The sequence below is a fragment of the Canis lupus genome, chromosome 1 (genome assembly GCF_003254725.2).
Source record: "Canis lupus dingo isolate Sandy chromosome 1, ASM325472v2, whole genome shotgun sequence".
NCBI classification, from domain to species: domain Eukaryota; kingdom Metazoa; phylum Chordata; class Mammalia; order Carnivora; family Canidae; genus Canis; species Canis lupus.
The window spans coordinates 58,909,294-58,935,077 of NC_064243.1; the positions used below are offsets into that span (position 1 = coordinate 58,909,294).

Sequence of the window (25,784 nt, forward strand, 5' to 3'; positions counted from 1 at the left end):
TCATATATAATAAATTAGTAGGTTATAATATATTTATAATATATTTATATTTATTAATGTTTACCTAGCCTGATTTAGTTATGATTATTGAGGTCAAATTATTTGATATTTTATTCCTATTTTATTATTATGCAGTAAAACTTTTTTTTTAGCAAATACCTTTTTTGTAAATCTTATCTAAAATTAAAAAATTTAAAGTCTAATAATAATAAGCTTACTAGAAAAAGATGAAAAGCACTGTTTGTTCTAACAAAATTTATTATGCAGTAATTATAAAGGTTAAAGACTCTTCCATCTCAAATAAAAATAACTGTTATAATTACACACATAATATAGTAGAGTGATTCCAATAAATAGCACAGGAAATAGTGTATTTTCAAATTAGACAAATACTTTCTCATTCACAGTGTCTGACATAGGAAAGCCTGTTCACATAATGGTTTGTATAAGGTCATGCTCTTAGTAATAGTCCACACAGAGCTGTTGCCAACACAGTTCTTTCAGAACGTGAAGTACCGTGCAAACCACTCCTGGCGCTGGGGATCTGGAGAAGCCACCGGGGAAGCTTCACTCTGAGGAGGACTGAATTCATAAAAAAGAGAGACATGTAACCCAGCATTAAGCTGTTTTGCAAAATGAAGGGAAAAACACAAAAAGCATCAGTATAGATGACCAGAACTGCTTCCCTGGGTTAGATGCGTTTTGTAGATCCCTCTACACTAGATTGGGTTCTCCACTCCATGAGAGCATGAGAGTGCATCAGCAGCTCAGATGAAGTCAGTGAAGGAGGAGCCACATCAAAATAATTACAAAAAAAAAAAAAAACCCCAAAACCAGACAGCTGATAAAAATAACGTCACCTTCTTAGAATAAAAAAAAATCAGGAGGAACTGTCAGGAATAAGAACAAGATAGCATTCCTCTTTTTCAGCACTTTTTCTCTTCTACCTAATTAAATTTCAGGATCTGACACAAGCATTTGATTCTGACAGATGTGTCCTCAAATATAACTTAGGTAACTAAGCCACGGTATGGTATTTCTACTACATGTATATTTACATTAAACTTTTGTAATTCCATAAGCAAATACTCCAGGGGGAAAGGAGTATGGTAAGCCACTTTCCCCTCCATCTTCATAGTTATATCATTTAAACTTAATTCTAACTAAATATTCTTTGGGCTAGTTGAGAAAACAAAAGAATCCCTACCGTCTTTGGGGGAAATTTACAAGGCACGCAACAATGTGTAATGGAAATTCCAGTAGTCAAGTTCCTTGAGCTCATGCACATGCATCTTACTGATACCTGAACATACCCATGCACAAAGGAAATAAGCAACACAAAATATTTAGCAGGAGACACATTCAAAAGTATATTTGACTATTTTTATTCTTGCTATTTTTTCTACTTAAAATGATTAGTCATTAACTATGTCATCACTTACCCTAGAAAAAGATAGTCTACCTGTAAGACTATTGTGACACTGCTGAAATTTAGTAGGAATAAGTTAAAAAAATTAAAGTAGCATAGAATCAGTAATAGTAAGGTAAACTTAAAACAACAACACTTTCTGACGTTATTTAATGGATAAACAATTTGGTTTCATTTAAATTCTTGTAAATACATTTAATCAAATCTGAGGTTTACTTAAAATTGGAATATCAATTGTAAAAATTTTTATATGTATATCATTAAATTCCCAGAGCTTACATATTTTTTATTTTGGCAGTTAGCTATATATTTGTAAATAAGCCTGGTAAACAAGAAAGTGAAAAAAAATGTATGAAAAAGTTCTGTAATAAAGGTGATTAGTGAAAAATTTGCTACAATATTCAAATGAAGCAACTATCCATAAACATTAAAATTCTAAGCATACGAATTACATCAGCACCTCTTTCAGCATCTAGAAAAACTGACAAGAAACTAGAAAAAAAATCTTAAGAGCCAAAAAGGAGTTCTCTAGAGAAGTGATAAATATATTTGGAAAATCTTTCACAGTAATAATTTTTGTTCTTAAAACAGTGAATTTCTGCAATGTAAGAAGGTAAATTTCTCAAGTTAAAAAAGAAAGAAAAAAATCGCTGGTGAGACGGGGCTCACCTCAAAAATGTCTTGGGCTCTTTGGGTGGCACTGGCTGTGGAAGTGGTTTGCCGCTGTTGAACTCAATAGCGTGGACTGGAGAATTAGGAATGGGGTCCAGGCGGTTAGGATGTCCATTGCCCACTCCACCAGATTCCAGAGCACTTAGATTGGGAACACTCACAAACCTGTTTGTTGGTGACTTATCATTCTTCTTCTTTTGCTGCATTAAAAATAATACATGTGAGGACAGTCCCTGAGTTACGACAAGTAAGAAAATAGGAATAGTAGAAGATATAAATTTGGCATGGAAAAATTTTGGAGGCTTTCTGTTAAACTGGGATGCTAATATGAACCAGTGTTACCCAAAGTGTGGTCTGGGGATCCTTGGAGGTGTTCTTTATCTACATGGAATCCTCACGGACAGACATGCTGCTGGGCAAGAATGAGGAAGAAATACTTAGGAAGGGTGTTCGTGGGGAGGGGAGGAGATGGACAGAATTTCAAAGGGTAAAGAATACTGGGAGGAAATGGGGAAGGAGCAGGTCTTGCAGATACCACGACATTAAATAGATTTGGGCTAAAATTAGGAGTAGAAGGTAATAAAGTTAAACAGTTTTAAAAAGGAAGTCCATGAACTTTTAACCTTCTGTCAAAGAGAGGCAGTTCTTGCCTGGAAAAAAAGGGAATGGAAAAATGCTTGGCAAAGTAGTTTGAAATATATCCCACATTCCTACTTAAGACCTTAATTCACTGTACCATCTTTCTGAGGAGAGAAAATTAAATTTGCATAATTGTTTCATCTCCCAATTGGTGGTATCACTAATTGGCTCATAATCTTTTAGAAACATTTAAAGGTTATAAAACAAAAGTGATCCATATTAAAAAAAATTTTAGTTGGTCTTCAAAACTAACAGTAGCAAGAGGAATACAAGCAGATTATCAAAACCTATCAGCTTACAAATCAAGTATTTTATTCACACCTCTGGAATCAATGAGCATCATCTTGCTGTGCAGAATAAAATTTAACGTGCTGCAAGATATCTTTAATACTATCTTTTACTAGTTAAATGTGTGCTAATTAAACTTATAAAATATTTTCCTGCAAAATTATTCTTGAAAAATTGTTTAAAAAAACAGTACCCTAATCTAATTGGCTTTTTTCCTTTATTTACGAAGAAATGATCTCAGTACCTAGACATTGCCCTCTTTTTCTAGATCATATTCTGTGAATCACAGTCTCTGACAAAGAGTCTATTTTACCATAACTGTAAAAAGAAAGAATAACATTTTCTAGAATCACAACTATTAAAGCTGAGGTCATTCAAAAGTGAACAAAGATTATCTTTTGCATTATCTCGTTCTAGTCACCAGAGGGCATAAATAAACCTACTTTAGGTTTCTCTTTGGAGAAATCTACAATAATGGTTTTGTTGCTAAAAATGTTAATTCCAAAAAAGTATTAGAAATAGTTTCCTTTTATTATTTGTTTCAACAAGTCTTATAATCTTGCTTTGTAATTAAAAGCTTATTTCAGGGACACCTGGGTGGTTCAGTGGTTAAGCATTGGCCTTTGGCTCAGGTCGTGATCCCAGGGTCCTGGGACCCAGTCCCACATCAGGCTCCCTGCAGGGAGCCTGCTTCTCCCTCTGCCTGTCTCTCATGAATTAATTAAATACGTACATACATACATACTTATTTCACCCTAAGTTATGAACTCAAAAACTGTAACTATATTAATTTATTCACCAATTATGAGAGCCTTTGATGTGCCAGGCAGTATTTTAGGCTCCATGTCCCTACTTTAAGTCATTCTGTTTCATAAAATATTTAACTTGTGAAGTTAGGATAGAGTCCATGTTCTTAACAGGTAAGTTTTTAGGAGCACTGAAAGCAAAAATTTCTGGCTTAATGGCCTAACAGAAATTAGGCATGATGAGCAAATTAATTAAATTTGAATAAAAAAATAGCTTTAGCAGTAGTACTTTAGTTTATTTCTACTACTGATTTCTGCCCAAAACATATGTAATCCCTATGAAGCCAGTAATTATTTATTCTTCATTATTTGCTTTATTCACTTATTTGTGGTTGCTTATAGAAAACGTGATTTAAATGTGCAGCTGAGTAACTCCTACACCCAAAGCACCAAGAGAGGAGCCATGGGAAGCTGGAGTACAAGGCAGTGTAAGACTTAGCCATGTACATTTTACTTGTCTACAAAGCTCTTCTATCTGTCCTAAGAGTAACAAAGTATCAGGATAGGCCATCTTCAGTTTTAATTGCCAAGAAAGGTCCTAAGACTGAAAGAAGTAAAGCCCTTCTCCAAAGACTGGTGGGCAACAAGGTCCAGGAAGATGGCAGGCCTTAGACTCTAAGTTAGGGAGACCTGTTGGGTATACAGGGCTGGAGTACCTCTCAGGACCCCATAGAGGGCAGTGAACACCAAGAAAATGATGTTAGTTTTCTTTGGAGATAGGAAAAACAAAATGATAGAAACTAAGGTTTTATATTAACGTCTTAAGGAGTTTTAATTCTTAACAAAAATATTAGTCTTATTCTTTGAAAATGTATATATAAAGATTTCACAGATTTTTAAGTCTACATATTAAATTCGAGAAAACACTGTTTGGAAGGTTTATCTAATGCTGCTCTATTAAAAATTTTAAGCAAGTTTTAAACTACATCCCTATTTTACAGTGTTTACAGCACATACCTTAGTCAATGGATTAATAACACCAACAGTAGGGCTTGAGTTAAACACTTTGTTGAAGTTAGTTTCTCGATTGACTAATTCCAGCTGATAAAATTTATTATCCTCCTATGCAAAAGAATTATAAACATCACTTAGACATTTTCTATTGAAAATTTAAAACTGTTTAACTGCCATTTCATTCAAAATTTAATATAAAAACTTTAGTGAAGATTTATCTACCTCGTTCATCAAAGATTTCTAGATCTGCCAGTGTCGTAATGACTGTGGGTGGGAAGGTTTTCAAAACTTTTCAAAACCATATGCTTTGGGGCTCTTCTCTACCCTTTAATAACTTTTTCCTCTAAGACTGGATCTAAATGTTTTAATTGGTCTCATCTCTGTTCAAAAGGGGTAACTGTGCAGTTTGAGTAGCTTAACTTACATTCGTGGAGCTGAGCTGTGTGCATGGTTTTGTTGTTTCTATAAAGGTGACACTGACACATCATTATTCTTCAGTACTGGAAATACGTTTGATCTTCCCTTATCTCCTCTCTGAGACCTCAATGTTCAGTTGACTTCTGAACAACACAGGCTTGAACTGCACGGGTCCACTTAAATACTGATTTTTTTTTTTTTAATGAATACAGTACAATATTATAAATGTATTTTCTAATACGATTCTTAGCATTTTTTTCTCTAGCTTTATTATAAGAAAACAGCATATAATATACAAAATATGTGCTACTTGAGCTTGTTATCAGTAAGGCTTCTTCCAGTTAACAGCAATTTATTAGTAATCCAGTTTTAGGGGAGTCAAATTATATGTGGATTTTCGACTACACAGGGAGTTGGTGCCCCATAACCCCTGCATTGTCCAAGGGTCCTCTGTATTATAGCAATAGTAATCACTAACCAGAGAAAAAGTGACCTACACATAGATAAATCCTTTGCCTTTCACTTCACCAACAACTTGTGTTAATTGGACAACCAAACTGTAAGCACGTAAGCACATGAGTGTGAAGTGTAGGATTAGTGCCCTAGAACTAGATTCTTCATCCCCTTCTTAGTTACTAGTATCATTTGCATCATCAATCTCAGCCCATGTGCGTCACAGTCCATAGAATTGGGGTGTAGTGAAAAGAGCATAGAACAGCCCTTAGCTGGATTCCTAGCCTGTCACCAGCTAACTGTGTTGCTTTGTGTTTGCTTTATTCTTTGATGTCTAATACTCATCCTATTGTCCAGGACAGAATACAACTATATCTGTGACATCTGTTCACTAAGAACTGGAAAAGCAATTTCTACCACAGACGAAATAAATATACTTAATACCTTTGCTAACTTCATGTATGGAATATAAGGTAATCAGATGAATCTATGAGGTCTGTTTTCATGTTCACAATGCCTGGAAAATCTTCCCAATGTCTGCTCCTGGGTTCCATAATGAACCCCAATCTATAACCTGCTGTTTTTACCAGGACCTTGTAGTCCCAGCCAACAGGATGGCTTTCCTAAATGCCAATTAAGATAAATGAAAGAAAATGGACTTCAGAAATAAATGCTTCTAGGCTCTCTTTCTATGCTAACATCCATAGTTTTCAGTTGAAGAGCTCAATGAACCAACAGTGTGATTAGCATTCAACTTTAGTTTTACTCTGAAAGATTTTTCTATTTTTTTGGGACAGTGAAAAACAGTATCTTAATTATTGATCAGGATACATAATTTTAGAAGACTCTAAAATGAATTATAAAACATTTGTGCATTTCTTATTCTTGAAGAATAACTTTAATAAAAGCAGCTTATTTATTGTTAAATCTGTACTTCCTTCCCGGATGGACTGACTGCTCAGATACCTCAGTTTAGACCCAGACTCGAGAGAGAGTATGTAGTTTTCTTAGTTAGAACCCTAAGAAAACAGAACCCTTTTCCCATGGAGTATATCTTTGGATCAAGGTAAATTAACAGGACTAACTGGAAGTACACGGTGCAGGCTAATGCAGGCACGTGTTGACTCTTCTTTCCTATCCACTAATTCTACATGAACAATACATAGCTTCAAGAGCTTCGTATTAACTACATGTTGGCAAGGACATTATGAAACGTAAAATATGTACTAAAGACTCTTTTAAAAAAATACTGAAAAGAGGCACTATCTCCTTACCCTAATACCAAATTTAAAATTACTTTGTATTTCTTATCCTTATTCATGAACATTTTTAATAAATTTTCAATCATAACATATTTTATACCTTCAGTTTCCATTTAGCATTACTTAATACTTAACCAATGGACTGTTGATTGGCAAAACATGGTAAATACATGGTTACACCGGCCCACTTGAAATCTTACAATTAGTTTCTTTATGACTTGGTCTCTTTCGGTAAGCATGGCTTTTAATTCTGTAATCATCTGTATATCTTCTGGTTTTGATTCTCTCATTAGGTATTTTTCTTCCATTTCTTCTAGTCTGAAAACAAGAAATCTTTAGTTCATCGATAGGACTCACATTCTTCTGTAATACCTACATTTTCCAATTACTCCAGTTGAACACATACAAAATTTAAAACCTAACTTTTTTCCTTACAACTTTTCAGTCTAATAACATGAGACTGTTTCAATAGCTATAGTGTTATTAAAGGCTCGAATGGGGTAGATGATGTTATCAAAGACTTTATGGGTTACTTTCAGAAGAATTAACTCATTGTAAGTCATTCAACAGTGTGTGGGGATGAGGTGAGGTAAGCCCTGTAGAAGAAATGATATACTGAATAATACTAATCTTTAAATATCGGTTTGATGCTGCAATGATTGTCTCATTATCAGGAGAACTTACCAAAATATACTCCTGTGTGATGACATAAGGCTTGATAACATACAAAAAAGGGACAAGATACAGAGGAAAGGGAAACAAAGGACACATACATGACATCATTCTTCCCCGGTTTATGGGAAACACAATTTAAAAATTCTGTATTATCAGCTAATACACATACACTGTAAAAAAACGGTTCATCAGATAAGATGGCAGGGCAGAATGAAGAGGCAAATGGAAACTGCTGGCTCAGGGGTGTAGGGGAGAAACAGTTTCCGTTTTAGAAAATTTAAATAATTATAGCCATTAAAAAACTTACTGTTTTCAAAGTCAAAGGACAGAACTTAAGCTCAGTAAAATCATGGGAATGAAGATGCACAGAAAAATTTATTCATCCAACAAACAGTAACTTCTGGACAATGTATCTTCTAGGAATCAGTGCACCCCCCAATTCTAGAGGAGTAGAAAAATCTGTGTATTTTAGGAATTTTAGTAAACTCCTCCACTAACTCAAGCCCAAGCTAAAGTTCTAGTCTGGAGGGTTTGGGGGAGATACGTGGGTAAAGAGAAGTTGTGGGGTTAGGAACTGACTGATTTAGGATTAGTGGGAACTTTGTCACTGTAGTTAGTCTGAGGCTAGTTTTACTATTTTTTATTCTTTTGTGACAATGCAGATTGAATGAAAAATGTGCTTTACTAGGCTCACATAAAGGGACCTTGGATTTTATGATATGTCGTTTTATGGGGAAAATTTTTAAGAAGCTTGAGAAACAATGATCTAAGTCAAGGAAAAAGGCATGGGTTTAATACCAGAGTAACCACAAGATGTCACTGTGGAACTTTATCGTTAAAACAAAATACAAGATTTTTGAACTGCTTTCTGTAGCTGAACAAGAATACCTGGCAGTAAATGGTCACTAAAAACCTAAATTTAATGCCTTATTTAAAACTATTATCAAGAAAAAAAAAACAATAAAAAATAGAACTATAATGTCTGTCGTTTTGTTCTAGTAAAATGGGAAGTTAAGGTAACCGCCTTAACTTTTTGCTCTGAGCCAAATCTAGTGTATGTTTTCATTTAGTTTAAACATGCTTTACCTAAAAAATTATTATAAATTAATATCATAAAAAACTTAAAGAGATACCTTGATTTTAAAGGGAAAAAATAAGTTGAAGAAACAATTTATATTAACACAAATGGGAAAGCATTAAAGGAGAGAACAAGTAATATGATCTGCAAATATATTTCCAAAATTATTAAGTCTTTCAAAATTCTAACAGGAAGAACATTGGTATTACTTTGATCCATTTCAAACCAACACTGGTCAACAATCTCCCTTTCTTCAGCTGTCCCAGTCAGCTCTCTAGGCCAGCACTGTTTCTCAAAGACTAGGTCTCAACAACTGGTGGTATAGGAAATTATCTTACTTTGTTCTCCTTTAATCTTTCTGGTCACAAGAAGGAAACAATCTTAGTGTAGAAACAACCTTTACAACTATGCCTGTTACCCTGTTTCACACAACTCAGGCTGGTCTGCAGCAGCAATAGCGAGCTAGAATGTATATACTGTTTATTTTCACAGAATTTACATTTATATAATTATAAATGTAGCTTCTATTTAGAAAAATGGATACAATTTTTCAGTAGTGATAATGGTTTTATGCGGAAATAATCAAGTTTTCCTGTTAAATTTTTAAGTTACAATGAGTCAATTAAAAATATGAAAATAGTATCAAAGGTAGCCAGAAATGACCAAATTCTGAAAGGCTAAAGCCTGGGAAATACTGCCGTTAGAGAAACAAGTTTATATCATCTTTTACTCAAAATGTAGATTTCCATTAAAAGTAATACAGAAAGAAAACAAGTAAAACATAAACATATATAATTACTAACTAGGTCACTGTTGGATTCTCTCCAGGCATGAATGCTCTGATTGTTTTTTTTGGGGGGGGGATGGGGGGGTTCTGACAATATATAGGTCAATGTCTAGGGTTCATGGACAACACAAACCAAAAATATGAATACGTAAAAAAGCTGTATAAAATATATAAAAAAGTTTTCAAGGTGGCAGTTCTCCTATGTTTTTAAAAAATAATTGACAAAGTCAGTAAATTGAGATCTCAGGCCAAACAACAGTATGGCACACATCTATTTTAGAATCTCAATTGTATAAGGATAAACTCTATTATACCATCCACTCTATAGTTTAAGGAAAGAAATATATATATAATCAAAGAAGTTTAATGTTGAGCCTTTCTTTCCCCATCATTTATGGGCATGGACTCTGATGCACAACAATAGAAATACTTTTTCCTTACCTCACAAAGCTTATGAACCCAACCCAAATGGTAATTTAAAAATCAAACAACAACAAAAATGATTAGGGTATTATAGATAAAGGAGCTCAAATAACTTTTAAAGATTCTGATATGGTGGAGTGCTTCTTTTCAATCAGGGACTGCAGACCTACTTAAAAGCCCCATACAGAAACTCAGTGCTTCCCCAAAGAAGAAACTATCTTTTTGTTTCAGTAGTGAGAAGTTAATGTAAACTTGGGACAATCAATAATAATCTCTGAACCCCTTTTTACATAATAAAGATCTGTCATGATCCCAAGTTCTACATGTTTAAAGTTCTCTCTTTCTCTCTCTCTCTCTAAGATTTTATTTATTTATGAGAGAGAGAGAGGCAGAGACACAGGCAGAGGGAGAAGCAGGCTCTATTCAGGGAGCGCGACATGGGACTCGATCTCGCCCTGAGACGCCCTGGCAGACGCTCAACTGCTGAGCCACTCAGGCATCCCTTAAAGTTCTTCAAAACAGCCCATTTTTCACTTGTTTCTACAACAAACAAAAACTGTGACATATTAGACACAAGGTTTTTACTACTATACCTCTCAGAAAAATAAGACAATTTCTATAGAATGTCCAAAACGCTAAGACTTTAGTATCCAGCACTAGAAAAGGGGTTTTCTACTAATCATTCCATACGAGCTACAGAACGCATTACCATTTCTACAACGTTTAGAAGGTACCTTCTGTTTTTTAAAATGTTATTCCCCTCTTCCCTGGAGTCCAAGCAGGATTTGGGGTGGGAACAGAAGCAAGAAGCTTCCCTTCCAGCTGCTCCAGAGGCCCCTCCACTCCAGGATTCAGTCTCACCCCTGTTCCTCCAGGCCTTCCACTATCACCCACTTCTACGAATCCACAGGGCTTTTTTTAATGTCAAAGATTTAAAGTCACTGCATCTGTATCTTTGGGGTAAATCCCCAGCAGTGCAATTGCTGGGTCGTAGAGCAGATCTATTTTTAACTCTTTGAGGAACCTCCACACAGTCTTCCAGAGTGGCTGCACCAGTTCACATTACCACCAACAGTTCAAGAGCGTTCCCCTTTCTCCACATCCTCTCCAACATTTGTTGTTTTCTGTCTTGTTAATTTTCCCCATTCACCCCGATATTTATAGTAGCAGTGTCCACAATAGCCAAACTGTGGAAGGAGCCTTGGTGTCCATTGAAAGATGAATGTATAAAGAAGCTGTGGTCTATGTATACAATGGAACATTCCTCAGCCATTAGAAACGACAAATACCCACCATTTGCTTCGATGTGGATGGACCTGGAGGGTATTATGCTGAGTGAAATAAGTCAATCGGAGAACGACAAACATTATATGGTCTGATTCATTTGGGGAATATAAAAAATAGTGAAAGGAATAAAGGGGAAAGGAGAAAAAATGAGTGGGAAATATCAGAAAGGGAGACAGAACATGAGAGACTCCCTAACTCTGGGAAATGAACTAGGGGTGGTAGAAAGAGAGGTGGGCGGGGGGGGGGGGGGGTGTGACTGGGTGATGGGCACTGAGGGGGGTACTTGATGGGATGAGCACTGGGTGTTACTCTATATGTTGGCAAATTGAACACCAATTTAAAAAAAATAAAAAACAAATAGATTTAAAGTCAGCAATGCAGTTTGCTAGGAACTTCAGTTCCTACCCTGAGGCTGCGAATATTCAAATATGGTTGTGTTCCCCCCCCTCACCCCCACCTCCTTGCCCTGCAGCTCCTTAAGCAGGAGTGCACTCTCCCTGCACCACTTCTGACAAAATCTTAGCCATTTGACAGATCCAAGCAGGCTGCATTTAAGGATATGGAAAAAATCCAGGTGTCTAAAACTGTGCTTTCCAATACGGTAGCCACTAGTCCATACTTGGCTATTTACATTTGAGTTAATTAAAATTATATGAAAAATACAAGTCCTTGATTGCACTAGTCACAATTCAAATGCTCAACTGCTGTGTGTGGCTAGTAACAACTGTACTGGACAGGGCACATATAGGGCATTTTCATTAGCACAGATAATCTACCGGACAGCACTGGTCTAAATACATTTGTGTGTATGTTTGGTTTAACTAGAAGAATAAATACCTTAGCTAGAGACTAATTTTAGGTTAGTGGTAGTTTTCTGGTGAAAAAAGAAATAGAGCTGGTTACCATGGACCTAGCTGAGGTATAAAACAAATGGTTTATCTAGAAAAGCGGATAAAATATTTGACTCATGAGTAATACTAATTCTTCGATTGTTAAAAATTATCATGGGATTCCAGGGTGGCTCAGGGATTGAGCGCCTGCCTTTAGGCTCAGGGTGTGATCTGGGTCTGGGGATCAAGTCCCACCCACATCGGGTTCCCAGCATGGAGCCTGCTTCTCCCTCTGCCTAGGTCTCTGCCTCTCTCGTGAATAAATAAAGTCTTAAAAAAATTATTATAACATAGAAAAACTAAGTTATTTACTATCTACTGAAAGTTCATAATGTTTAAAATCACATAAGAGAATAAAGTAGAAACAAACCTTTAATCTTTGTAAATTAACATTCCTAAGGAGACAGGACACACGGACAGACAGAGGTCATTCTTTTTGTGAACAGGTTTTTGCAGACAGTGAAGAGGGGGTGCCAGGATTTCAGCCTCTGTCCAATGAGTAACACAGCCCAGGAGAAGGGAAAAAGTAGGGTTTATTGTAACTAATTTTTGCAAAATGTCTAAGGTTATGAGCTCTTACTGTGGCTCAAAAGGATTTAAAAATTACCTCCCAAACCGCAAATACTTAAAATCACTGTGACTGGGAAAACGATCTCGTGGTTTCAAGTGTAACTTCATAAAGTGGTAAATGTTATAGGGAAGCCTCAAAAAATTCACTCGAGGAAACATTCGAGTGCCTACTAATGTGAAAATTCTGTGTGTATCCATTAGAGGGTACTTCACCTCAGGAGCCATTGAAGTAACTGCCAATCACTGGGGGGTCTGTTTTTTGTTTCGGCATAAGTGAATGTGAGTATATATGTTACCCATTACCCATATGTAACAGTATTTACTACAAAGCTTACTTAGTCTAATGTGTAAGATGTGAGAAGATGATTTTTAGATTGGGGGAAGGTAATCCAGGTAGTTTTGAGGTTCTTCTATGTAAACATAGAAGAACCTTAGAAGGAAACTGAGGTCAGTGTGGCCGACATGGGAGGAAAAGGCACAGTGTCACAAGGAGTTTTAAATTTCACTTTGAGACTAGGGTTGATGTGATTAGTCACTATTTTGACTTTACTGAAGTATGTGGAGATATTTATATATTTTTATGCAGCTTTTAAAACTGACTAGAAGAAGAGAGACTAGAGGTGAATAAATAAACCATTTGGAGCAGCAGCTTAGAATAGATTAATTCTGAGAGCATTTAAGTTGGACCAGAGTTTAGGCCTCAGAGACAGGAGTGAATGCTATTTGCATATTCTGTAACAGTTTTTAAGTATGTGGGAAAGAGAAGGGCTATTAAATACTTTCTTAAAATATTAAGCAATAATTAGAAATCTTGGTTTTAACAATATTGGAGTTACTATATACGAATAGTAACTATTTCTGATGTTTTACTTTCATTAATTTCTTAAATTAAATGCTTGCTTGTAGGAATTCTAACAACATCTATACAGAGTATAAAACATAAAAAGGAAGATTTTGCTTTTCCCCACCTCCAATACCCTCTAATCCACTCCCTAGAGGGAAGTACTGTCATTAAAATTTTGTATTCGTTTAAGATCTTTTGATATTTGTATATAAAATATGTATTATTAGTGTATGTATAGGATCATAATATTCCTTTAGGCCACAATATACTCTTTTTCCTTAACAGTATATAATGGACATCTTTAGGGTTTTCACGTGGCATTATATAGTTCATGATTCTGAGGGACAGGTCTTAGGCAGATTGTCCTAGTGGGACTGTGGCAGTAGCAGCTGAAAATCACTCAACTGTCTTATCCTTGTTAACGAAAATATCACACTGCAGTTACCATTGGTAATATAGCACTTACGTTTTCTTTTTTAAGGATCAATTAGATTTAAAAGAGTAATCTGAGGTTAGACAGAGTCTCCTCAGTTTATTTCCCACATATGAATTTTCTTTAATGTAATATGACTTACGACACTTGTAAAGCTGCATTTATTTCCTTGAGTAGCTCGTTAGTCTTATTAAAATCTGCCCGCATGATATTTTTCTCTCTGAGGTGGTCTGCTGTCATGACATCCAGCTCTTTTTCAAGTCTCTTGTTTAAATCTTGTTCATGCAACCTGTTTAATTTATTTTTAGTTAAGAAAATGTTATTCTGAGGTCAAGCTTTCAAAACTTTCTATTTTCTACCAGATTTGAAATGATTTTAGGTATAATATATAGAAAATTAATGGAAACAGCCTAAAGTAAGTTACTTACTTTGCTCTAATCTTCTGGCTTGCTGAAGTTGTCTCCTTTAATGCTTTTTAAATTATATTTTATAAAGATTTTAGTTAATTATATAATTTCCAAAGTTAATGAATGCATACATATTACTCAAAATACAAACACTTCATCTATGTTCTAAATTATAGCAGTCAGCAAATAAAGAAGTGGTCTTCAGTATCTACTAGAAGGCAGCCTAGCCAGAAAAATAGGCATGTACTGCTAACTACTATACAGCAGTCTTTCAGATAACACTGTATATTTCTTCTGTTGTAATTAATGACATACCTCATCTGTTGGTTAGATTCACTTCGTATTCTGAGAATTTCTTTCCCCTTAAATTCCAATTCTTTGGTTAGGGCACTTATATTTTCATGAAGGTGCTGTACCTCCTTATCCAAGTCTGAGATGTGATGTTCTCTGTGCCTTAATTCCTCTTGTAGATCTGTTATCCTACACATATGTTCCTTACTCTGCAAAACACAAATAATTTTTTTTTAAGTAAGCTTTGTGCAGGGCTTGAACTCATGGCCTTGAGATCAAGAGCCACATGCCTACTGATGGAGAAAGCCAGATGCCCCTAAAAATAATTCTTAAAGATTTTCTAATATTTGCTTTCTGCATTTATCTAAGGGAAAGGAAATTACATAGTAGCATGTCAAATGTAATGACATTGCTTCAAAAGCAAACCACTGAAATAAAATCTAAAGTCCTCTTCTTATCCCATATATAAGAAGTGTTTATACGGATACAGTTTATATGGATAATATCATGGTGTCAAGAGGCCCAAAAGACCATAAAAGCACATCTCCCTCACATTTTACAGATGAGAAAACCAGTATCCAAGAGAGATCTGTCTAAGGATGATTTATAATGAATAGCAGAGCTGAGATTAGAATGCAGGGCTCCTACAATAAAATGCTGGCACCATTGTCCTTTCATTTAAAAAGGCCCTGTGTCTAGCGGGGCCATCCCGACACACACACACACACACACACACACACACACACACACACACACACAGTGGCTCAGAGAGCAGTCTGCTTAGTACTGATGTAACAGTTATCCTGTCTGAAATATGATAAGCTCTCTTCCAATTTCCTAGAAGTTAGTTTCCTACAATGTCTAGCTAGACATTGTCAATTTCAGTGTCAGCCTAGTTAAAAGAAAATATAACTTCCCTCCATGATTATAAAGTGGCTTTTTTAAAACTTCATAGCAATGAAGAGAAAATTTGAGCTGATCATTTAACATAGCTAAAGACTAACAAAGTGAAAGTTTTAAGCCTAACAAATGATGGCCTTCATTGCACTGTGCCTAAAAATCCATCCATCCAGACATTTAAGATCATAAATTCTCTGATTCAAGTAAGTACACTTGGCCAAAGAGTAAAGTCTAAAAAGCATATGTAGTACCTGTGCTAGAGTGATACCGAAATATCAGTTATTCTTTTTCTTGAGGACCTGATGCTCCCATAGTTATGCTATCCAGCACGACTATTTAAATCAAGTTTAAATTTTTTAAAATTAAACAAAACCAGACACATAGTCACACTAGACATATTTGGCCCATGTGGCCAGTGACGACCATAGTGGATAGCACAGATATAAAACGGTCCACCATCTCAGTAAGTTCTACAGACAGTAGTACTGTTTCATAGTATTCTGTTTTCACTTTGTATTATTTATATTTCATTGTTCTCAAGATGCAAGTAGAATTCAAAACAATTAAAAAGTCATAAAATAAAATGTAATTTTATGACCAATATACAAAATCAAACTACCCATTTCCCTTTAAAAATAAGACTCTTCAGCATAGATGGTAAATTAATAACTAGTGAAAATACTAGTCATTACAAAGTAATTTTCAAAAAATTTTGAACAATCTATTCACATTTAAGGAATCATCACATAGCAGAATGTTCTTCTTTACCTGTCTTCTGCTGATGTCTACACTTCGCTCTAATTCCATTTTAGCAGCTGCCAATTCTTGATGATGACTATGCCGTAACAAATCAATTGCAGCTGCATGTTGATGGTTTAGTTCTGAGCGTAAGGAGGCTGGGGAAAAAAAAGCTTTTGTGTATTTTAGAAATATTGATACTTTACATAAAAATTATACAGAATATAATATTTTTTAAAATTAGGACACTTATGTATGCCCATTAAAATATCCCAGACTGTCACAGAAATACCATGGATTTAGAGGCCATCTACCTTTGGTAAGGACAAGAAAATTTTCAACTGCTCAAATGGATCCATTTAAGCTTTTAGTTTGACAGTAAGGTGCTAATGGAAATGAATTGTTTTTAACTTTTCTCATTTGCTATTGGAATAACATTTTAGAACTGAACAGTACCATAACATATATTCACTTAGGAAGCAACTTCCCACTCAGGCAAAAATTCTTCCACAATAGTGCTGAAAGATGTTAAACACTAGCTGGTGAATGCTTTGATTTGTAAGGCATCATTTTTATTTGAATTTGAGATTATTTCATATGATCCACATTTATTGAAGGCCGGGTACTATACCAAGGGGGAACAAAATATCACCCTGTTCTAATAACTGCACAGGCTAGAGGGAATTACATGGGATAGTAGAGATTGCTGAAGTTACAGCAATAACCAAGGTGAAAAATTATATGACCGTGAACTGAGTATGACAAAAGGACTAAAGAAGAGGGAAGAGACATAGGGAATATTTAAGTGAAGGAACTAACAGGATGTGAAAACAAAAGAAAAAAGTTAAATGCATCTTCTAGCTTCCTGGCTTGGGCAACTGGGTAAACAGTAATACTATAAAACAGTAATACAATAAAAACTATTAAGAGAATTTTTGGGGAAAAAAACAAACGGAAGGAAAATGAGATGGTAGGAATAAAAAGTTACTGACCACCACCAAAAAAACCCTCCAAAAACTCTTTACATACACATACAGTTTTTCTTCAAATCTCAACGGATCTCCTTATGAAAAGGGCAGTGATTTGAATACTTCAAAGATTAAAATCCCATAAAAAATACCTGAAAAACACCTAAACAAAAGTCAGACCTAAACATGAGTTTTCTCCTAAAGACAAAATCCTGATGTGCAGAAAACCCAAATGCCTATCAAGTATAAGGACATGTGGTCCCATGTCTATGTACTCCTTTTAGTCACTTGAGAGTGGAAAGTGTCAAGGTCCTGACTCTGTTTAGTTCCTTAATGGTAGGTGGAAGCACCAGTGACTGTTGCTTACATAGCCAGAATATGGAGAAAGGTGAGGGGACCTCACCCCACTGTTGCTATTCCATTCATACTTGGATATTCATTTTCAAAGTTGAAATTTGTGTTTCAAAAATTAAAAATAAAACTGTTGATTTCATGTTGAATTTTAAAGTAGAACATATAAATAAATATGACAAGATTATAATCCTTTCAAAATACCAAGCATAGGCCAGCCCGGGTAGCCCAGCAGTTTGGCACTGGGGTATGATCCTGGAGACCCGGGATCAAGTCCCACATCGGGCTCCCTACATGGAGTCTGCTTCTCTCTCTGCCTGTGTCTCTGCCTCTCTCTGTCTGTCATGAATAAATAAATAAAAGCTTAAAAAAATACCAAGCATAGCCTTTCCTTCATCTTCTAATTCAAACCGAAGAGTCTGAAGTTCCTGTTCCATTTCTATCCGGAAGCCCTCCATTGACTCTCTGTGTGCATCTTTTAATGACTGAAGCTCTGCAGAATGTTTTTGTTGTAAATGATTTTCAAGAGCCTAAAATAGGAGAAACATACTCGAATTATTATTCTAGAATACAGGAAGGAAAATACAAACAAAATAAAAATTACTAAAACTCGTTTAAGAAAAACAAGGCATTTGTAATTCATTTTCAAGAAAATATCAGAAAGGGAGACAGAACAAAAAGACTCCTAACTCTGGGAAACGAACTAGGGGTGGTGGAAAGGGAGGAGGGCGGGGGGTGGGGGTGAATGGGTGACGGGCACTGAGGGGGGCACTTGACGGGATGAGCACTGGGTGTTATTCTGTATGTTGGTAAATTGAACACCAATAAAAAATAAATTTATTTTAAAAAAAAGAAAATTAGATATAAGATAATGAACTTTAGAAAATAAATTAGTAGGGTCACTTCAGTAAAACAATCTTTATGAAACCAATTTGATTCAATCTAGTGTGTCTGAAGTGGGATATGGATGGGCCTTTTTCCTAAGGTGGTTTGCAAATAAAGTCATTGTCTGAAGCTGCAGACGGGGGTAAGCCACCAAAATTAATGCATAATTCCTCTGTGTGCACAAACTTAAGAGAGGAAAGAAAGGAGGGGGCATTAACAAGAAAAGATCTCCTTCTGATCAGAAAGAGATCTTTACGACTCCAACCTTATTAAATATTTTGTAGCAACTTTCTATAGGCATTTGCAAACAGAAGCAAAGCTGTAAGAGTAGGTAAAACAAACAAACAAAAAAACGTAAAACAAACATCTCATGTTAGTTCTAGAAGTCTAACCAGAGAAAATGGACATGTGGCTAAGATTAAGAAAAGATATGTGGCCATAGGAAAAAAAAAAAAGAGCTCAGGGTACTTCAAATTTAGAGACTGAACTGTGCCAGGAAGGGGTTTTCTTACCATAACCTGCAACATGAAAGGTTTCTGGGAAAGAAACCATGTTGAAATTAGGGTTATATTTCTTTAACCATTACTCTAAAATACCGTTTTTATAAATTAATATTTGGCTACTTATACTGTTTCTTAAGTGTTTTATTTCTGAAAAGTAAAGCATAGGTTTCTTTAAATATAGTAAAATAAAAGACTTTTAGTTTAGATGTTAGTTACATAGGTAGCTTGACTACCTAATGACAACAATAAAATTATAGGTTCTGATTTCTTTTGAAAAGAGACTAAATGCGTAAAATTAAAGTACTGATACGAGAGCTTACGTGTTCTAATTCACAAACGATATCAATGAATAGGTTATATACCAATCAAGCCTAGTTGTGTGTATGTGCTGTATTAAAGTACAGTTGACATACAGTATTAGGTTCAGCTATATAACAAAACGATTCAACATTTATAAACTCCACGAAATCATTGCCATGATTGTCTAGTTTCATCTGTCACCATACAAAGTTATTACAATAGTACTGACTACATTCCCTGTGCTGTACATCCCCATGTCTGGTTTTATAACTGGAAATTTGTACCTCTTAATCCCTGTCACCTATTTTGCCCATTCCCCCACCACCTCCCCTCTGGCAACCACCAGTTTGTTCTCTGTATTTATAAGTCTATTTAGGCTTTGTTTGTTCATTTGTTTTGCTTTTAAAAATTTCTGCATATAGGGATCCCTGGGTGGCACAGCGGTTTGGCGCCTGCCTTTGGCCCAGGGCGCGATCCTGGAGACCTGGGATCGAATCCCACGTCGGGCTCCCGGTGCAGGGAGCCTGCTTCTCCCTCTGCCTGTGTCTCTGCCTCTCCCTCTCTCTCTGTGTGACTATCATAAATAAATAAGAATTAAAAAAAAAAATTCTGAATCTCTTTAAAAAGAAAAATTTCTGCATATAAGTGAAATACAGTATTTGCCTTTCTCTAACTTACTTCACTTTGTATAATTCCCCCTAAGTCATCCATGTTGTTACAAATGGCAAAATTTCAACTCTTTTTCATGGCTGAGTAATATTCCATTGTAGGTGTAGATACTACATCTTCATTGGATACTTAGCCTGCTACCATATCTTGGCTATTTTAAATAATACTGCTGTAAACATGGGGGTAAATGTATCCCTCTGAATTAGTTTTTGTATTCTTTGGGTAAATACCTAATAGTGCAATTGTCAGATTATAGGGTAGTTCTATTTTTAACTTTCTGAGGAAACTCCATACTGGTTTCCATAGTGGCTGCACCAGATTGCATTTCTACCACCAGAGCAAGAGAGTTCCTTTTTCTCCACATCCTCGCTAACACCAGTTGTTTCCTGTGTCACTGATTTTAGCCCTTCTGGCAGGCGTGAGGTGATACCTCATTCTAATTTTGGTTGGCATTTCCCTGTAAGTGACATTGAGCATCTTTCCATGGGTCTATTGGCCATCTGGATGTCTTTTTGGAGAAATGTCTGTTCATGTCTTCTGCCCATTTTTAATTAGATTATTTGTTTCTTGGGTGTTGAGTTACATAAGTTCTTTATATATTTTACATATTAATCCTTTATCAGATATGTCACTTGTAAATATCTTCTTCCATTCAGTGTTCCCTTCATTGTGCAGAAGCTTCCTTTTTTGATGTAGTCTTAAGAGTTTATTTTTGCTTTTGTATCCTTTGCCTCAGGGAACCTATCTAGAAAAAAATTGCCACGGCTCTTTTGGGATTGTTATGGTTTCAGGTCTCACATTTAGGTTTTTAATCCATTTTTAATTTATTTTTATGTATGGTGTAATAAAGTGGTCCAGTTTTTCCCAACACCATTTGCTGAAAAGACATTTTCCCATTGGATATTCTTGCCTGCTTTGTCAAAGTTTAAATGACCACTTTTGGGTTTATTTCTGGAATTCTATTCTGTTCCATTTATCTGTGTGTCTATTTTTATGCCAGTACCAAAATGTTTTGATTACCACAGTTTTGTAATATAACTTGATATCTGGAATTGTGATGCCTCCACATTTGCTTTGCTTTTTTCAAGACTGCTATAGCTATCTGGGATCTTTTGTGATTCCATACAAATTTTAGGTAATGTTTATTCTAGTTCTGTGAAAAATGCTGTTGGTATTTTGATAGGGATTGCATTAGATGTGCAGATTGCTTTGGACAGTATAGATATTTTAACATTTGTTCTTACAATCCAGGAGCATTTGGAATGTCTTTCCATTTCTCTGTGTCATCTTTCGTTTTTTTCATCAGTGTTTTAAGTTTTCAGAGACTAGGTCTCTCATGTCTTCAGTTAGGTTTATTCCTTATTACTTTTGCTACAATTATAAATAGTATTGTTTTCTTACTTTCATTTTCTGCTATCTCATTAGTGTATAGAAATGCAACGGATTTCTCCACATTAATTCTGTATCCTATGATTTTACTAAATTCATTTATCAATGCTAGCAGTTTTTTTGGTGGTCATTCAGGTTTTCACTATACAGTATTCTCATATATACACCATATCATATCATCTGCAAATAGTAAAAGTTTTACTTCTTCCTTCTCAATTTGGATCCCTATTATTTCTTATTGTTGTCTGACTGCTGTGGCTAGGACTTCCAGTACTATACTATAAAAGTGGTGAGAGCAGATATCCTTGTCTTGTTCCTGGCCTTAGAGTACAGGCTTTGTTTTTCCCCATTTTGGGTGTTAGCTGTGGGTTTTTCATATGTAGCCTTTATTATGTTGAGGTGGGTTTCTTCTAAACCAACTTTTTGTTGAAGGTTTTTATTGGGAATCAGTTTTATATTTTGTCAAATGCTTTTCCTACATCTCTTGATATGATCATATGGTTCTTATCTTTTCTCTTACTGATGTGATGGGTTTTCTGTATAAGGTATCATGTCATCTGCAAATAGTGATAGCTTTACTTCTTCCTTATCAATTTGGATGCCATTTCTTTATTTTTCTTGTCTGATTGCTGTGGCTATGTTGAATAAAAGTGGCAAGAATGGGCTTCCTTGTCTTGGTCTTAGAGGAAAAGCTTTTAGCTTTTCATTGTTAAGTATGATGTTAGCTGTGGGTTTGTCATATGTGGGCTTTAATACATTGAAGCAGATTCTTTTTATACCTACTCTTTTGAGACTTTCTATCATGAATGTTGAATTTTGTCAAATGCTTTTCCTACATCTATTGAGATGATCATGTGATTTTTTTTTTTTTTACCCTTCATTTATTAACGTAGTAACTACACTGACTTGCAGGTCTTGAACCATCCTTGTATCCCTGGAATAAATCCCATGTGATCATGGTGTACAGATTTTTTTCAATGTATTGTTAAGTTTGGTTTGTTAATATTTTAACAGTTTTTGCATTTATAATAATCAGGGATAGTGGAAATAAGGCCTAATTTTTAACCAAAGAAACTTCCTTATCTTTCTAGACAAGATCAAAAGATCACAACTTACTGTATAGGCAGTTATTTTTAAAGGAATATGACTTTTTTGTTTTAATAATTTTTTATAGCATACCACTTCTTAAAATAGTTGTCTGCACCAAATAAAGGATTAAAAGCAAGCTATATCGGTAATAACTATGTATAGTGAAAATTATTGTTAGTAAAACTTTGTTTTTCTATTGAATCTTTACCTTAATTATAAGATCCTTAGAAGAAGCTGAAAAATACAGTGTAAAGAAATAATCTGAACCAAAATAATCACACTAAGACTATGTCAAACTAGTGTTTTCACAGAGAAAAAAGTAAGGGATATGGGAAGATTCTGGCATACAATTTGATTAACCCAATAATGTATCTATTTGATTTAAATCTCTCCTGAATGACTTGTCTGTTTCACTACTTTTCACATAGCCTTTGGGGCTGTATATAGGGAAAGGTACTATTTTTAAAATGTTTCTAAATTTCATTTCATTGTAAATTTTATATATAAGGGGGGAAAAGTGGGGCACCTGGGTGGCTCAGTGGTTGAGCATCTGCCTTTGGCTCAGGTCGTGATCCCAGGGTCCTGGGATCGAGTCCTATACAGGCTCCCTATGGGTTGCCTGTTGTCTCTAACTCTGTGTCTTTCATGAATAAATAAAATATTAAAAAAAGGGGGGGGAATGTAAGGAAAAAATGTGGGATAAAAAAATATAAATTCCTTGGATAAATATGTCTTTTGTAGATCCAGCCTGAAAGAGAAAAATTAAAAATCTGATGAGAGATTATTAATAAAAGTCCAGAATAGTACTAAGTGATTATAGTGGTTACAGCTCAGGACTATGCTAAATTTATTTAACCACTGTTAACCATATGATAAACCAGATGGTGTATTAGTCTCATAATGAACTTGGAATTATGTTGGGAAACAAATAAAATGTCAGCCTTATTCAGCGTAACTGGTGTGTATGTTTAATCACTCTGACCCTCAGAAGTCAAGTTCTAGAAAACACAATGAAATAAAGCAATACATAGCTTGGAGGCAAAAAATGAATTCTTAAGAATTTGAAGGCTAATAATTATTAGGCTGTTGGATTACCTTTGAACATGTATCACATTAAACTTACTCTTTGTTCCTTTTCCTTTTCTTCTTCCATAGTTTGAAATGCAAGGACGTGTGCTTCTTTTAAAGATTTATGTCTCTGTTGATGTTGCTCCTCTAATTCTTCAAGCTCTTGTGTAAGTCGTTGTCGTTCTTGTGTAAATTGGGCTTGCAGCTGCTGCAAAGAAGTCTGAGACTGGGAAAGCTGCATCTCCAGATTCTGTTTCAGCAAGGAAATCTATGCCACAGAATGGTACAAAATGAAGAATAAATACAAGGCATATTTCACAAATGGCCATCTAAGGAAAAAAGCATTTCAAAGATATTAACTATAGTAAAATAATTGCCTTCACTAAGTATCCACTTAAAATGTTTTACAGCATATCATAGATATTTAATAATTACATATAATCACTTTTAATTCTATTTTTAGTAATTATCCTAAAATAGACTCTTTTAATTCTATTTTTAGTAATCCTAAAATAGACTCTTTTAAGGGTGTTAAGTTATGAATTCGCTAAAGAACACTGTAGCCCACAACTGGAAATACAGTGAACACCTATGTTACACTGCAATAAAAATTCAGAATATGAAATAAAAACACAACTAATGTTAATACACTTACTAGGTTATGGTGACTTCAAGGAGACAATATAAAATGTCAAACTGCTTATTTGTGAGGTGGTAAGGTTTAGTAGTTAAGAATGTGGGCTCTGAGTTAAAATCCTAGCTCTGCCACTTGCTATATTAATATCTCACTAAGCTGTGTGAGTTGAAGAGTGTTACTACAAATGGTTCACTTACAACAGCCCTGGCATGTAGTAAGTGCTCAATAAATGTTAACTTTTAAGGTTATTTGAGAATTTAAAAATTACTCTTTAAGATTTATCCATTTATAATTTAGAATGCTTATGTAAATAAAAAGGATTTTCACTTTGGAATCTTGACTTAATTCAAAGGATTTGCAAACCTTCAAGCTTTTTTAAAAGCCACAAACATCCCACAGCTTATATCCTCACAATGACAGGTACTCTTCTTTAAATATGCAGAACTGATTTATTACTCCTTTTGCACACAGACATCACCATTAATATGTCTGCATTGCTTCTGGGTGTTTTAAAATACTTAAAATGAAGTCCCTTATAAAGAATAAAAGCACAAAACACATGTGTAAGTATATATATGTTCACATATACATTTCATATAACCATTTAATCTCTGTTTTCTCATAAACAGGAAACTAACTTGGAACTAAACAACCATATTCTAATAGAAGTCTGAAGCTAAGAGGAACATAGGAGAATCAGATAAAAGTTGTCAAATGTGTTCCATAATTAGATAATAAGATGCTATATGTCTTTATATACAAGTAAAAACCATCTCTGTGGCCAAGAAGGCTGAGGGAGAGAGGAAACTGTGAGTTTTTTGCAAATGGAAAAGATTTTCTTTTGATTGATGGAAGGATATAGGATGCCTCAGATGTTTCACAAAGGAGAAGGGGCTTGGGAAAGAAAATGGGTGGAGAATCCCCAGAGATGCAGAAAATAAGAGAAAATAGGGAAATGCTGCAACAACAAATTATACTGTGTGACTTCTCAACATTTTATGCAAAGAAAATCAGGATGAAATGAATATTGAAGATAACCTAAAAGAAAAAGTAAATCATAAAAGGGTAAAAGGCAACAAAAATGTGTTTGTGAACACTAATGTGTAATTGGTAGGGTCATTTTCTTCCCAGTTAGTTGTCCTTGAAATAGAAAAGGTACCTGCCTACCCACTCTCTTCCCAAGTTCAACCCTTGATGGGGACCCAGTGTGGGGACCCACATGACTGCCTTGTCTCTAGTGACAACTTGTTAGAACATATACAGGAACGTTAGGAAAAGACTATGCTACATATAGGATATGATTGGTATTATAATGATTGATATTGTTAAAACTATTAATTGGCCTCTGGCCAAGTAAGGACTAAAATCCATTCAGTGAACAAACTGCTCACTAAAGTGTCTACCTTGATAGGCATCTGCATCAACTCAAACGGGCCACGTTTTTCCAATTTGCACACAGGTACCACATGCACTAATAGTAGCCCTGGGTCCAGTACTCCCAGTTAAGCGTGCACTTAGTTTAGTAAGAAGCCAACCAGTTTATAGCAATGTAGCTCATTTTCTGCAATACCCACTTCAGAAACTGACTGCATCAGAAAGAGCTCTTTTACATGTTAATTTGACTACAACTGACTCACACTTTTTAACTATTTAAGGATGAAATTTACATAGAAAGGTAATAT

The 25,784-nt window shown here is 35.1% G+C and overlaps 1 protein-coding gene and 1 long non-coding RNA gene across 10 annotated transcripts in view; one reads left to right on the top strand and one right to left on the bottom strand.

Moving 5' to 3' along the window:
* Positions 1–240: 240 nt before the first annotated feature.
* The window catches only part of FAM184A (family with sequence similarity 184 member A), a 106,576-nt gene continuing 81,032 nt past the window's right edge, over positions 241–25,784 (bottom strand). For 3 of the 9 annotated variants that reach the window (XM_025422877.3, XM_025422871.3, XM_025422872.3), the window contains 9 exons: positions 23,521–23,733; positions 17,939–18,092; positions 16,274–16,401; positions 14,630–14,814; positions 14,050–14,196; positions 7,121–7,238; positions 4,792–4,896; positions 2,099–2,301; positions 241–582 (listed from right to left, as the gene is read on the bottom strand). In XM_025422877.3, the coding sequence (XP_025278662.1) occupies positions 501–582; positions 2,099–2,301; positions 4,792–4,896; positions 7,121–7,238; positions 14,050–14,196; positions 14,630–14,814; positions 16,274–16,401; positions 17,939–18,092; positions 23,521–23,733 (1,335 nt within the window). In that variant the 3' untranslated portion in view covers positions 241–500. Of the gene's footprint in view, positions 583–1,207; positions 1,304–2,098; positions 2,302–4,791; positions 4,897–7,120; positions 7,239–12,430; positions 12,549–14,049; positions 14,197–14,629; positions 14,815–16,273; positions 16,402–17,938; positions 18,093–23,520; positions 23,734–25,784 lie in introns of those variants that run through there. The other 6 variants (XM_025422875.3, XM_025422876.3, XR_003126413.3 and 3 more) reach the window with 5 other exon arrangements.
* LOC112644490 (uncharacterized) lies at positions 4,890–24,436 on the top strand. Its single transcript, XR_007413269.1, has 2 exons — positions 4,890–6,131; positions 23,553–24,436. It is a non-coding gene; the product is annotated as an uncharacterized LOC112644490 (long non-coding RNA).